Source organism: Gopherus flavomarginatus, chromosome 13 (genome assembly GCF_025201925.1).
Source record: "Gopherus flavomarginatus isolate rGopFla2 chromosome 13, rGopFla2.mat.asm, whole genome shotgun sequence".
NCBI lineage: Eukaryota > Metazoa > Chordata > Testudines > Testudinidae > Gopherus > Gopherus flavomarginatus.
In genome coordinates this window covers 28,480,362-28,493,454 of record NC_066629.1, presented here as the reverse complement: position 1 = coordinate 28,493,454, position 13,093 = coordinate 28,480,362, and the positions used below count along the sequence as shown (strand labels likewise).

General features: G+C 58.0%; 1 protein-coding gene across 2 annotated transcripts; it reads left to right on the top strand.

Moving 5' to 3' along the window:
- The first annotated feature begins 4,052 nt into the window (after positions 1–4,052).
- Positions 4,053–12,404, top strand: SCN2B (sodium voltage-gated channel beta subunit 2). 2 transcript variants are annotated; one of them, XM_050922142.1, is made up of 4 exons: positions 4,053–4,302; positions 8,913–9,079; positions 10,540–10,639; positions 11,783–12,404. In XM_050922142.1, the coding sequence occupies exons 1-4, from the start codon at positions 4,233–4,235 to the stop codon at positions 11,980–11,982; spliced, it is 537 nt and encodes a 178-aa protein (XP_050778099.1). In that variant the 5' UTR covers positions 4,053–4,232; the 3' UTR covers positions 11,983–12,404. The 2 variants fall into 2 exon arrangements, with proteins under 2 accessions (XP_050778099.1, XP_050778098.1); XM_050922141.1 differs by having other exon boundaries at positions 4,055–4,302; positions 10,429–10,639.
- Positions 12,405–13,093: the final 689 nt, after the last annotated feature.

The window sequence follows — 13,093 nt, the reverse complement described above, 5'->3', positions numbered from 1 at the left end:
CCTGCATGCGTTTGTGTCTCCATCTATACACTTGCAATGACTAGGAATATTCTAGATCCGTAACACCAGGGCCGGGGGCCTTTACTCTCTTCTACCTGGACAAAATCTGCATCTGAGGTTCCAAGTTGCTGGCAAACAACGGGACTGATTCAGCCCCTTATTTCTGAGCGGGTTGGTGCCCTGCCCTGCCTTGGTCTCTTTCTTTGCGCTGGGGCTAGAACCCTTCCCCCAGAGCACAGCCTCTGGCTCAGCCTCTGCTGGGGCCAGCTCTCCTGCCAGGCTCTATCTATAGCTGTTTGACACCTCCACGTGCAGTGATCTGAGATGGGCTCGCTCCATTCCTGGAAAGGATGGGGGACCACTCCCTGCTCCTAGCCTGAGCACTTGCACATGGGCCAATGCAGCAAAAGTTGTTCTTTGCTGCAGTCGTTTGTTTCACATTGCCACCCCACTCGTTTTTTGTTGGTGAGGCAGACTAACCAGCTTGAGTGGCTTAAAAATATGCCAACAAATTTTTATTGAAGTTGAAACAAATATAAGGTTGAAAATAATGACTAAGGGCCTGTTATGTCAGAGTTAACAGTGCCCCAGCCAGGAATGCCTGGGGCTATTCAATGTAGCTGGGAGATGTCATGCTACACAAGCAATAGACCTGCTTAGTGATAGAATATATAACAATCCTGTACTTTAATGGACCGTCTGATACTTCAGGTGCCTTCTCTCTGGCAGGGTCACGAGGCCCTTTACAAACTATATGCAGTGCTCAGTGTGTGTATGTGTGTGTGTGTGCACGCTTCCCTGTTCGTGTCCCACAGTTCTGCTAACCTAATTCCAGGGCAAGTCTCATGCTATTTGGTGTGTCTTGGAGTCCCAGCTCTGGGAGTCCTGTTGCTGTGTGAGAATCTCAGCTTTTGTTTAACAAGAGAGACACTTCTAGCCCTCATGGTTGCAAGGAAAAGCTTGAAAATGTGACCCAAGTGCAACCTAAAGGCTTAGACATTTGAAGGCAAAGAAAGCAAAACCCAACCCCAAATCTCACAACTTTTAAGCCAATCTCATGATTTTGGGGGTCCGATTTGTGATTTTCTACTGCCTAGGCCTGGCACCACTGGCCGATGGTGCCAGCGTGTCAGTTCATGGCAGTTTCCCTGCCTGCCTAGCTGAGCAATGGACTGTTGCCGGCATAAGGGCAAGGAAGGAGGTGCTGAGCACAGCTGAGAGCCTAATCCTGCACGAGTGCTGCTGTCCGCCAAGTCCTGCCTGGCAGGAGGGAACAGGGAGCTGAGCACCTCGCTCGCCTGACGAGGAGCCTGCTCCTCAGACACGTGTGCTCCCTGTCCTCTTTTATTCCCTGAGCTACTGTGAGTAAACGACTGACCATGCGAGTGGTTGGACCTCTCCCCTGCTCAGTGAAGGTGGCCTCTGCTCGGATGGCCTTAACTTGTTCCCCTTTTTGACCCAGCATGGTTCAGGGGGGTGTAGTAGAGAACACATGGGCTCACCCTCCCACATCCAGGGGACCAGCACCCCGGTGCTCCCTACTGCACAGGGATCAACACCACCACGCGAACTGGAGGTTAATGCTGTCCACGGAGCAAAGGCCACATGCTTGCATCTCACAGGCTGGTTTGCATGTCACAGTTGGGACATGCTGTCTGCAGCGATTCCCATGCCCTGGCTTCTCTCAACACATGCATTCCACGGATGATGTGTGAACTCTCCCCAGCTTCAACTGACTAAAGCCCTTTCCTGTGTTGCTGTAGCTAGAGCCCCTTTCAGTTCAGAGGCACAGGAGGGGAGTAGCCAGGTGATACACAAGTGATACACTGCTGGGGGGCTGCCCAGCAAGCCTCACTCATCCACTGAGTGCCTGGGATTCACCAAGCTGGGCCCGCACGTTAGGGAATGTGTTCTGTGGGAGTGTTCCCTCCGCTCCCCGGCTGGCGAGCCAAAGTGCAGGGCATTACTTGTGGGTCCTGCAGCATCAATTCCCTCCCCATCCGTACTCATTTGCCCCTGGGCATTAGATTAGATCCCATTCCCTCATCCCACCCATCAGTGAATTCAGTGCTGGTGAAAAACCAAGGGGCTGGCTGGATGAGCTACTTCCAGGTATGGTGGGGGCAGGTGCTGGGTGAACGTCCCTATGCTGCTCCCTACTGAGGGAGTGAATGTCCCAGTGGAGCACCAAGGCCCTAGAGAGCCCATCAGCCTGTTGGAGGTCAAGGTGCAGAGTCAGTCTGGGACATGCCCAATGGCATGAGCCATGGAGTAGCTGGGAACATCTTGTAGCCATTCAGGTCGGATGCTTGCCCTGCTCCTGAGCCCTCACTGCCTGCCCCCTCTGCACCGACTTGGAAGAACAGCTGTGGGTGTCATGCTGTCTGGGATGGGGGAAGTGAGCACGCACCATTTGCTGCAGCCAGAGCTGTTCTCAGAGGCCACATGGAGCTGCGCATTCCCTCTGTCTGGGCTGAGCCTGGTCTCAGCACCGCCTGGCGTCTGCTGCACGTGGAGAGCCAGGGAAGGCTGTGCTCTGCAGGAGAGGCCGGCCAGAGATGGGCAAGCTCCATCCACGGGGCTGGAGGAGAATTCTGCCCCCAGAGCCGAGGAGAGGGGCTCATTGCTGCATGGCCTGTCAGTGGGGCAGCCCCAGCCGGGTGTGGCTGATGCTCCCCGGGGTGGGGGATGAACAGAGTTCAGATGTGGGCTTGGGCCACAGGAAACGTGACGCAAGTGACATGCACCTAACTGACCGGTTAAAGCAGAAGCCCTACGCAGGCGAGGCCCAGGGCTGTAATAGCAAGGGGGCTGCTAGTCAGCACTGAGGCATGGGCAGAGCCGTGTGCGGCTAGCTTGCATGTTAATAGCAGCGTTGTTTCTCTGGCCGGGCTACATTTTCCCCAGCGCTCTGCAGAACAGGGCTCTGAGTCCCAGGCTGGGTCCTGGCTGAGGGAGGGGAGCTGAGTTCCCATCTGTGTTTCAGTCTCCACTAGGCCGTGAGAGATTTTCCTGGCATGTCTTCATGCCAGTGGGCGACGATTGCAGCGCTCATGTTCCTCTCCAGCCCTTAGAGAAGGGAACTGCATTAGCCCCGGAACTTTCTTCCAGGAAAGCTGCCCCTACTTCCAGCTTCTAGTAAGAGCCCGTACCGCGGCTCTGCGCTGGAGATGGCTGCATTGCCTTGGCTGGCCGGTAGGGCCCGGTGTCTGGTGGGTTACTGAATCCTGGGACAGCAGTGCTCAGGGAGTTGGCAGCGGGGTGGGGAGATGTTAAGGAGGGTGGGTGGTGGTTTGCAGCTAGGGCCTGGATACCACAGCCTCATAATGGGGAAGGGAAGCTGCTGGCTCAGCACAGAGCCTGTTTCCTTCTCCTTTAGTAGGGAAACCCCAGCCTGGCCCTGACCCAGCCCGAGCCCGGGACAGCATTTGCCCTACCAGGGCATCTTCTCACCCCACTACCAAGCAGCTGTTATTCCAAAGCTCCGGCATTCCCCAGGAAAGCGTGATTGGCAATCAGCCCCTTGCCCATCTCCTGCCTCCAACTCAACACACCTGCGCAAGGCTAGCAGGAAGTAACTCTGCTGTAGGGAAGCCAGGCGGGGCTTGGAAAGCTACGAGGTAACACCCAAGGTAACAGAGCTGGCACAATGTACGGAGTGGTGGGCAGGCCGGCTGGGGGTTAAACCGAGCCAGAACACAGGCCCCATCGCCCAGGTATGTGCTTAGCTAAGGTGCTAGTCACCAGAGCGCAGTGGGAGGAATAAACCCTGCAGAGTTCTTAGGCCGGAAGGTGAAGAGGGACTAACCGTTTGCAGTAATACAGCCCTTCCTGCCCTCCCCACAGGCACGAACTGGCTCACGAAGAAACCCACTCTGCTCTTTGATAAGGTGGCAATTTTAAACAGGATCAGGCGCCAGAACCACCTCCCTGAGTGCAGAGCAGGAGAGAAGCTGAGAGCATGTTCCTTTGCTTCTGAAGAAATTTTGATGCCCTCCCATGTCCTTTGATGAAATCCACCAACCATAAAATTTACTGCCTTTTTTTTTTTTTTTTAAATAGCAGCAACCCTCCAGCCGGCCATATTGGAGGTTGGGAAATAAAGCAGCTCTAAAATTATGTGTGTCTTGGAAATAACCCAGTGCACTTGAAAAAAACAAAGCCAAACAACAGCAACAAAAACCAGCCACAACAAACACCACAACCTTCGCCCTACACAAAGGTCCTTGAAAATGAGCAAGGAGCCTTGGGTTCTCCGGCCCACCTTGTGCCTCACTGGGCTCAGCCTGCTTGTCTCTCTGGGTAAGTGTCTATTGCACATCTTGCATGCAGGCATCCGACAGGGACCCAGCAGTCCACAGCTGGGGAGCACCATCCTCATTAATGCAGCTTCATCACCCCCAAACATACTCTGGGGGAAGGGGCCTGGCGGGAGCGCGAGGGACGTGGGGCTGGCTGCTGCCGGCGTGAGAACTGGGGACAGAGAGGGGCTAATGTGCAGGTTCTATTGACATTACCGATGAGAAAGTAACCTTTTTTAAAAGTAGGCTCCGTGGCTGTGCCTGCATCTCTGAGCTAGCCTGCGTGGCTCTCTGCGTCTCGCCAAGGCTGCCTGCTGTAGGTGGGGTAGCACCTGGCGCAGGTGGAATGGCTGGGGATGTTGCTCCTTTGCTCAGATCTGGCAGGTTGAAAAGCAAAGAGTCTAACGTGTGTAGTGTGTGTTCTAATGCAATCGAGGGGCTGCCCCTTGTTTTGTTGGCTGCTGGTGGGGAGCCGGGTGTGCAGCATGTTGGGCTGTTGGGCTCCGTTCCTTGCTTTTCTGCCCTGCCATGGAGACAGGAATGTGTGTCAGCAGCTTTTTGTTTGTATTGATTCCCTGCAGGCAGGAGACAGTCAGATTAAAACATAAGTAGTGTTGGGGTGGAGGGGGGTTGGCGCTGTGCTTTCAGACACTTCGGGACATGGAGGAGAAAAATGACAGCAACTCCCCATCTTTAGCGACTAGGAATCCTGCCTGTCGTTTGCTTTGGAGAGGCTGCATATAATGCTACCCCCAAAACTGGGGGAAAGGGGTGTAAGGGGACAGGGCATGTGGGGCAGGGTGGAGATCCAGGAAGGACGCAGTCTACAGCTATCAGCAGCAGGGACTCAATGGACCCTGCATTAGCAGGTCTTCCGGCAGTGCCCATCAGCCCTGGGGAAGGAGCCCATGTTGCATGCTTTGATGTTTGCATGGAGAGGAATAGATGTATTTACACTGAGGAGCTGACTGTGCCACGTGGTGTCCCCTGTATCCTCTCCCAGGAGCCCTTAGCTGTGACACTGTCAGACCTGAGCCAGGTGACTAGCACGGATGTCGCAACCCCCTCTGACTTCACCGAGAGAGCCCCCAGGGACGCTGCATGGCGTCATCTTTCCCACAGTCCCAGGGGGTCCCTGGGGGTCGTGCCTCTGAGAACCCCATGGCCTGACGTGCCCACAGACTTGTGGGGCAGGTCTCCGTGTCCCAGCAGGGCAGGTCACCCTCAGGGTTATCGGACAAGGAAAGGCACCAGCCAGTCTCAGTTTAGGATTTTCCAACTCCCTTACTGAGCTTGTCACCATCGATTAGTGACAGTGTTGACAGGCTGGTCAGAGCGTCGGGCTGGGCTCGCATGAGCTGAGTCTGCAGCCATGACCTGGCCAGAGCCTGCAGCACTGAATGCACCTGGCAAGGTTTTTTCTGACTGAGCCTAAGCCCATGTTGCAAACACTGCCCAAGCCCCAGTGCTGGCGGTGCTGACCAGGTCAGCTCAGCGCGCCACCCTAGAGCAGAGTGGGGTGGAAGCCTGTCTGACAACTGCCGCAGTAGCTGGAGTGGTGCAGGATGCTCTGTTCTCAGGTGCATACTTTACCATCTCCAGCTTCCCCCTCCAAATCAACATGAATCCCCTGTGCCTGGTGCTAGGGATTCTTTCCTCCCTCCCTCTCTCCAAGAGGCTGGGCTGAGGCTTTTCCCACAGCCTGGCATTCAGCCAGCAGGAATCACTCCCCAGGGCACACCTACTGCCCGGGCTGGCTTTCGCCAGCACTCACCATGGTGCTCTTTGAGCATCCCTCTGGCAGCACGGCCTGTCGCAGCAGCCCTGACCTGGACTGGCCTGGGCTGGATTTGTACATGGTGTGTGCTGTAGGGTATTTAGTTATGGAACTGCTATGGCTTCATTTTTTGTGTGCAGCACCTTTAAATCTTTAAAAGCAGCATCTGCAGAAGCAGGAACAGTTTCCAAAGGCATGGGCACAGAGGAGACTCCCCGCCCCATGGCGCTCAGCTCTTTCTGATCTCCCCTTCGTTGCAATCTGTCAGCTCTAGGGCTGCTCTTCACATGTGGGATTGAGGTGCTAGGGCTTAGGTTTGGATCTCAGTTTTCCAAGCTCTGTTCGAAGGAGCGGCTCAGCCCTCCCCAGAGCAGTAACCTGGAAGGATGCTACAGGGCTGCTGATTTGGTATCTCATAATGATCAAATGTGCTCAGCTTACAAGACAAAAGATTTCCTAGCTGCCACTGCTGCAAACCCAGCTGTGCGTCTGCCTCTTCCCCAGCACCAGAAACTAACAGGCAGGGAGCAAATTAGCTGGCTCAGCTACACCAGCGTCTCGGTCAGCAGGTTCCCGCCACACGGTTTCAAGCCGAAGCCAAGACGGTCCTGCATTGTCAGACAGGCCCTGCTCAGCTAGGCCAGCCAGCTGTCTGCTACGCACATGCAGCCCGCTCCCATGAATCCTGGCCTGGTTCTGGGTTCCAAGGACGACTCCTAGCCACACTGCCCTGGCCCCCTGTGTGAGGTCAGGCCCGCGTGCTATGGCAGCCCATAGGGGGGTGGTGATGGGGCTGGGCGCAGAGACCCAGCTTTCCGTGGGGCTGAGCAGTGCAGTTCCCCGCCGCCAAGCACAGCCCAGGAGGGCCAAAGCGCGTTGGCAGAAGCCTTCGGCTGCAGGTGCTGTGCGGCTCCTGTCCTGCACCAGCCATAAACGCAGTGAGTCAGACCCTCCTGATGGGGCTGTGTCCTGGGGGAAGGGGCCCCTGCTTCTGCTCGCACAGGGTCTCCAGCCCCTGACTGTGATGGGGCGCTGATCTGGCTGCCTGAAGCATTGCAAGTGGGGCGTGGGGGTTATGAATCTGGTGCTGGCTCGGCTGTGCTTGAGACTGGCATGCGTGTCAGTCTCCATAGAGCAGGGCTCTGCAGCGCCAGGCCAGGCTCTAGGCTGCAGCAGGGAAGGGGAACTTGGGCCTGGTGGCCGTTCAGCCCTGGGCCTCTGCTGAGTGGGTTGGGGGTGCGTTTCTGTGACCCAGATGCTGAATCAGGACCCACCTGCTCATTCCAGCAAACCCCTGCCATTGTGCACTGCATTGGGGTGCGCTGCCCAGTGGGGAGAGGCCCGTGCCCCCCGCCTTTAGTTCCTTGGCCCCTTTCCTGCAGCCTCTTACCCTCTGCTTAACTTCTCCATGTTCATGTAGCTTGTCCCGGTGGGGAACTGCCAGCTGGGCTCTGCTGCACAGCACAGCCGGGCTCACCCTCCAGCCAGAGCTGAGAACAGCAGGGACGACAGCAGAGTGAGGGGGACCCACGTGGTCCCAGAGCCGTCAGACGGCATCAGCTCTCGGGTTTCCCAGGACAGCCTGGGACCTGCGGGCGCTCTGGAGAATCCTGCCCTTACAGGCCTGGCAGGGGGAGCAGGGGAGAGTCAGAAAGGAGGAGTGAGCGAGCAGAAGAGAGACACGCAGATCTGGCCCTGCTGTGAGCAGCATGAGCCACTGTGGTCTCTGGTCTCCCTAGTTCTGGATTTGGCCAACAGAGTGGGTGGGAGCCAGGGTGGGGCTTGGCGAGGCGCTTGGGGTGAGGGGCACAGGGAGAGGGGGATGTGTGGGGAGTGGGAGGCAGAGGGAGCGCCATGCCGTGCTGCCCCATGGCTGTGTGTGTTAATCTCTCCATTTCTGCGCTGCAGTGTGGACTCCATTGCAAAAACCAGCTCTGTCCTCCTTTGCCTGTAGGAGCAGCTGGCAGCTTGGCTGCCTTCTTCCAGCCAGAGAGTGTTGCTAAAACATCAGCTAAGGGGGAAAATAAAGTGAATCTGCATTTTCCCCGCAGCCCGCAGAGGCCAGTGCTGGCAAGGGCTGGTCACTCCCCCAGTGCATCCTGCTGGGAATGAAATCTGATGAGCGCAGCCATAAATTTCCCCAGCAGATGTGGCATTGAGCCCTCCACAGCTGATGCTGCATCCAGGCCTCTGCATAGCAAACTTGATTTAAGCGGCCGGCTGTGAAGAGCATTCACCTGCAGTCAGTGCTGAGTGGGGATGGGCCAGGAGAGATCACAAGGCCTGCAGCGCAGTCAGCAGGCAGGGGGGCAGTGGAGCATGGGGCTGTGACAGGTTGCTAAACCAGGCAAGAGGCTTGTGTTCAAATCTCATGTAGATGGGTTATCCCACTATCCCATACACACAACCCTCTCTCTAGCCAGGGACTAAGGCAAATCCTTTCAGCTCAGCTCTCCCTAAAGGGCAGACGGGCCAGTCTGGGATCAAGCTGTGTCTGTCTTTTGTGTCCGAGGCAGCGGGTGCGTTGCACCCTGCCGCTGGCTAGGGGGGAGCTGAGAGGTCAGTGCACTGCTGTGGGCTGATTAGCGTCCCTTAGAAAAGCCCCTTTTCCTATGACCGTGTCCGGAGTGCCACAGTGTCCAGAGTGCCACAGCAGCCGTGATGTGTGTGTTCTGTGTACCTGCCGGTCTCTCTGCCCCCTGGACAGCTCCACCAGCAGGCCAGGCCCACAGCCCCCAAGGGGTGGAACTGACATTAGCGCTTGCAATGTTCTGAATTTGTTCACTTCTTCCTTTCTTCTCCTCCCTCCTGTTTCATTCCTGTCCCTTCACCAGCGCCCTGTGGGCTGGGCATGGAGATCACGGCGCAACCTACCATCAGTGCTTTGAATGGCTCTTCCGTGCGCCTCTCCTGCACCTTCAACTCCTGCTACAAAGTGGAGAACAAACAGTTCTCCCTGAACTGGACTTACCAGGAATGTGAGAACTGCAGCGAGGAGCTGGTGAGTACCTCCTGCAGTCCAGCCCTGAACCATCAAACAGCATGAGCCAGGCCTGCCCCAAAATCACAAGAATGGCTTAAAATCATCAGGTTTACCAAAGTACTAACTTGGGGTTCTCGTCTGCTTTCAGAGCCAGCAGGGTCTCATTTTCAAACTTTTCTGTGCTCCAGGCGAGCTGGGAACTTCCTACCTTAACAAAAGGGAAAGAAAGCTGAGATTCTCCTGCCCCGGCGACTCTGGGAGCGGGGCTTTAAGGAAAACCTCGAATGTCAATTGGCTTGTTGTAAAATGTCAAGAGTTGGTGACCCAGATTCGAGTCCCACAACCCTGTGTATGGTCCCGCTGCTGACTGGGACTCGCTCTGAGGCTGTCTCAGTGTGTGCTCAGGGGAAGCTCCAGCTGCAGTACTCTTGTCCGGTGTAGACACTGTCTGCGCTGACGGGAGGCGCTCTCCCCAAGAGGCAGCAGCCAGGTTGATGGAATAATTCTTCTGTCGCCCTAGTGCTGTCTACACCAGGGTCAGGTTGGTGTAGCTACATCTCTCGGGGGGCAGGGGGAGGAATTTTTACACTGCTTAGAGATGTAGCTATGCCGATGTCAGTTCGTAGTGTAGTACAGGCCTGAGTGAGGACTGAATAGATAGAGAGCAAGGCCCCAGGCTTTGGTCCTGAGAGCGTTCCCTGGGGGTGAAGGGGAAGGAAGGAGACGCTGAGTGGGAGAAGGTATGGGAGGACGGGGATCACTGACCCAACGCTGGGTCTATGCAGGTACCCAGATCCCACTCCCATGTGAGTAGTAAAGCCCCCTGTGTCCGGTAGGAACGTCCCATTTCCTGGGATGTGGCCACTGCTCAGGCCAGCCGCAGGTGAGACTAACTGGAAACGAGGCAGAAGAGGGTTGTAAGCCAGAGATGAAGGATTCTTTCCAGGTGCTGAGTGACTGGCTGGACCCTTCCGTTTGCTTAAACTTTCCTGCTACGGCTGGGGCAAAGCCCAGGCAGGAGACAGTCATGAGTGACCAATGCCCTGGCCCTGGCTGGCAGCCTAGATCCCAATGCCCTGGCCCAGGGTGGCCACTCTCAGCTTGTGATACCAAAGGGATCCCTCCCGTTCCCGCTGGCAGGCCCAGGACGCTGTAGCTCTCAGGGGAGCTGTGTGATTGTCCGAGGGCAGGGTGATCCCAGTGAGGCCGGGGAGCTGAGCTCTGAGCGGCGGGTGCCTCAGGGAAAGGAGGCGAGGTGCTGTGGTCTCTGACTGGCCCCTTGGGTCTGGCCAGCTGAGCTCTGTGGTCACCAGCATGGGTGTAGCACCCGCTGCATTCTCACTGCCCCGCCCTCCATCTCTGCCCAGTTCCTGCAGTTCCGGATGAAGATCGTGCACTGGCGGCTGGATCGCTTTGGGAACAGGGTGGAGTTCACCGGAAACCCCAGCAAGAACGACGTGTCCTTCACCCTCCACCAGGTGCAGCTGGAGGACGAGGGCACCTACAACTGCTACGTGATGAACCCCCCCGACAGGCACCGGGGCCACGCCCGCATCTTCCTGAAGGTGATCACCGAAGGTGGGTGCGCAGCAGGCTCAGCCCGGCTCGGCAGCAGGGGGCTGCTGGGTGGGGGGACAGACGGGGAGGGAGCTGCTGTTTTATATTGAACGATGCTGGAGACAGCAGAGGCAAGAGCTGGCACAGTGTAGGCAGCTGCTCTGACCCACGCTGCCCTGCCCCTCCGTCCAAGCCCACATCCCGCGCCGCTCCAGCTCTCCAGGCCGACGTGGGCAGGGATGGTTCAGTGGGGACTGGGCTCATCTGGCTGGTGACTGTCACCAAGGGGGCCAGGAAGTGACCCCCGGCCTTTCCTGCCCACGGGCTGAGCTGCCTTCTGCCACTCCCTGCCTGTCTCTGGGGCGGTGTGACAGGTCAGGGCATGTTTCCGTCCCCTGGGGACTTGGCCCTGCCATGGTCCCAGAGCCAGGCTCCTCACCGGGCCAGGAGCGATGACAGGAGGAGGGCGGCTCCGAGGCTGCCTGTAGTTCCCCTTCTCTGTCTGGATTAGCGTGGACATAGGCACAAATCAGCATCCGCGGTGCCCCAGTTCCTGCCCAGCCCCAGGGAGCTCTCTGCAGCAGCTGGATGACTGGCGTTCACAGGGGATGGGGGCAGGCGGAGGATGTCAGCCGGCCTGAGCGAAGGGCTGGGACCCCTGAGTCCTCGTCTGGGCTCTGACACTGACTCCTGCGGTGAGGGGCAAGGTGGGGATCGCCTGGCTCTGTGGAGCCTGAGGATCTGCAGCCTGCTTGGGCAGCACTGTCCCTCCTCAGACAGCTACTGCAGGGGGTCTCCAATCAAGGAAACTACCCCTGCCCCTTCCAGCATCAGCTGGCTGTGGGGCTGGTCTGAGTGCGCCCTCCCCCAACAGGCCCAGGGGCAATGCCAGCCGTGACCCATGTGATTTACGTGGCTCTGTAGGGGCTTGTCCTCCCATCTCCAGGCCATGCCTCTCAGCACATCCCACTCCCACCCATGGCCTGTCTGTGTGTGGGGCCCTGCACGCCTTTTCTCCCATCAGACCCCAAGTAAGGTAGGGCAGGGCCTGGATTTGCCAACGTGGTCCCATTGGTGCTGGCAGGAGCTGCCTGGTTTCCCTGTGGCTCAGACTCCCTCGTCCCCCCAGCCTCCCTCCTCACCTGCCCTGCTCTCTCTCTGCAGTGCCCCCGGAGCGCGACTCCACGGTGGCAGTTATCGTGGGGGCCTCAGTGGGGGGCTTCCTGGCCGTGGTGATCCTGGTGCTGGTAATCGTCAAGTGCGTGCGGAGGAAAAAGCAGCAGAAACTGAACACAGACGACCAGAAAACGGAGGAGGAAGGGAAGACAGATGGCGAAGGGAACCCTGAGGAGGGCACCAAGTAACGGCCCCCTCTCCTTCCCCCTGTATAGCGTGACCCCTTGTGTGCTTCTCCAGAAAACGGATTTCAGACTCCCCAGAATTGCTGAGCATCCCTCGTCTGCGTAGCCAGCCCCAACCGCCAGGAATCCAGACTTCAGCAGGGCCTGGGGAGAAGACTGCTGTGCGCCTGGCCTGGGCTAGGGCTTAGTGGAGGTGACCTGTCCACTGCACGAGACTGCTGCCTGCTCCCGCCTACCTCTCCCTAAGAGCCAGGAAGAGCCCTGAGTGCCAAGGTGCTGCCCAGGGCAGGGGCTGGAGCAATCCAGAGGCTGTGGCTGAGAGGGAGGGAGATGGAGTTGGGGAGTGGGAGGCAGGACCTCCCCTGAGGACCGTGGAGGCAGGGAGTGAGCAGTGGCTTTGGGGAGGGAGAGAGGGCTACAGCCTCTCAGCGTGATGGGCAGTGGGGATGCGGGGGGGGGGTGGGGGGGGCTAGCAAGCCCTTCTGCCCTACGCCCTGGCGCTGGTGTGAGACCTTAGTGTGCTGGCCAGGGGATAGATTCCTGTGAAGGCCAGAGGGTTCTCCTGTGCCTTGTACTCATGGTAGAGCCTCGAGCACAGAGGACCCTTTTCTATGTCAAGTAATCCGATCGGTCTCCCTGGAACCGCTCGAGCTCCATCCTCACAGGCTAGTCTCCTCCCCAGGCCCTTCTCACCTGGTGCCATCCATAAAGGCACCAGGCTCCTATCTGAACTTTGTAATGAGCATTAGCAGGGCACCAGTGTTATGGGAAGGCAGGGGGCACAGCGCCTCTGTTGGGCAGGGAGACGGGAAGGCAGGGGACGCAGTGCCTCTGTTGGGCAGGGGGGGTGGGGGATAGCGGGGCAGCGCCTCTGTCGGGCAGGGGGACGGGAAGGCAGGGGACGCAGTGCCTCTGTTGGGCAGGGGGACGGGAAGGCAGGGGACGCAGTGCCTCTGTTGGGCAGGGGGGGTGGGGGATAGCGGGGCAGCGCCTTTGTCGGGCAGGGGGACGGGAAGGCAGGGGACGCAGTGCCTCTGTTGGGCAGGGGGACGGGAAGGCAGGGGACGCAGTGCCTCTGTCGGGCAGGGGGACGGGAAGGCAGGGGACGCAGTGC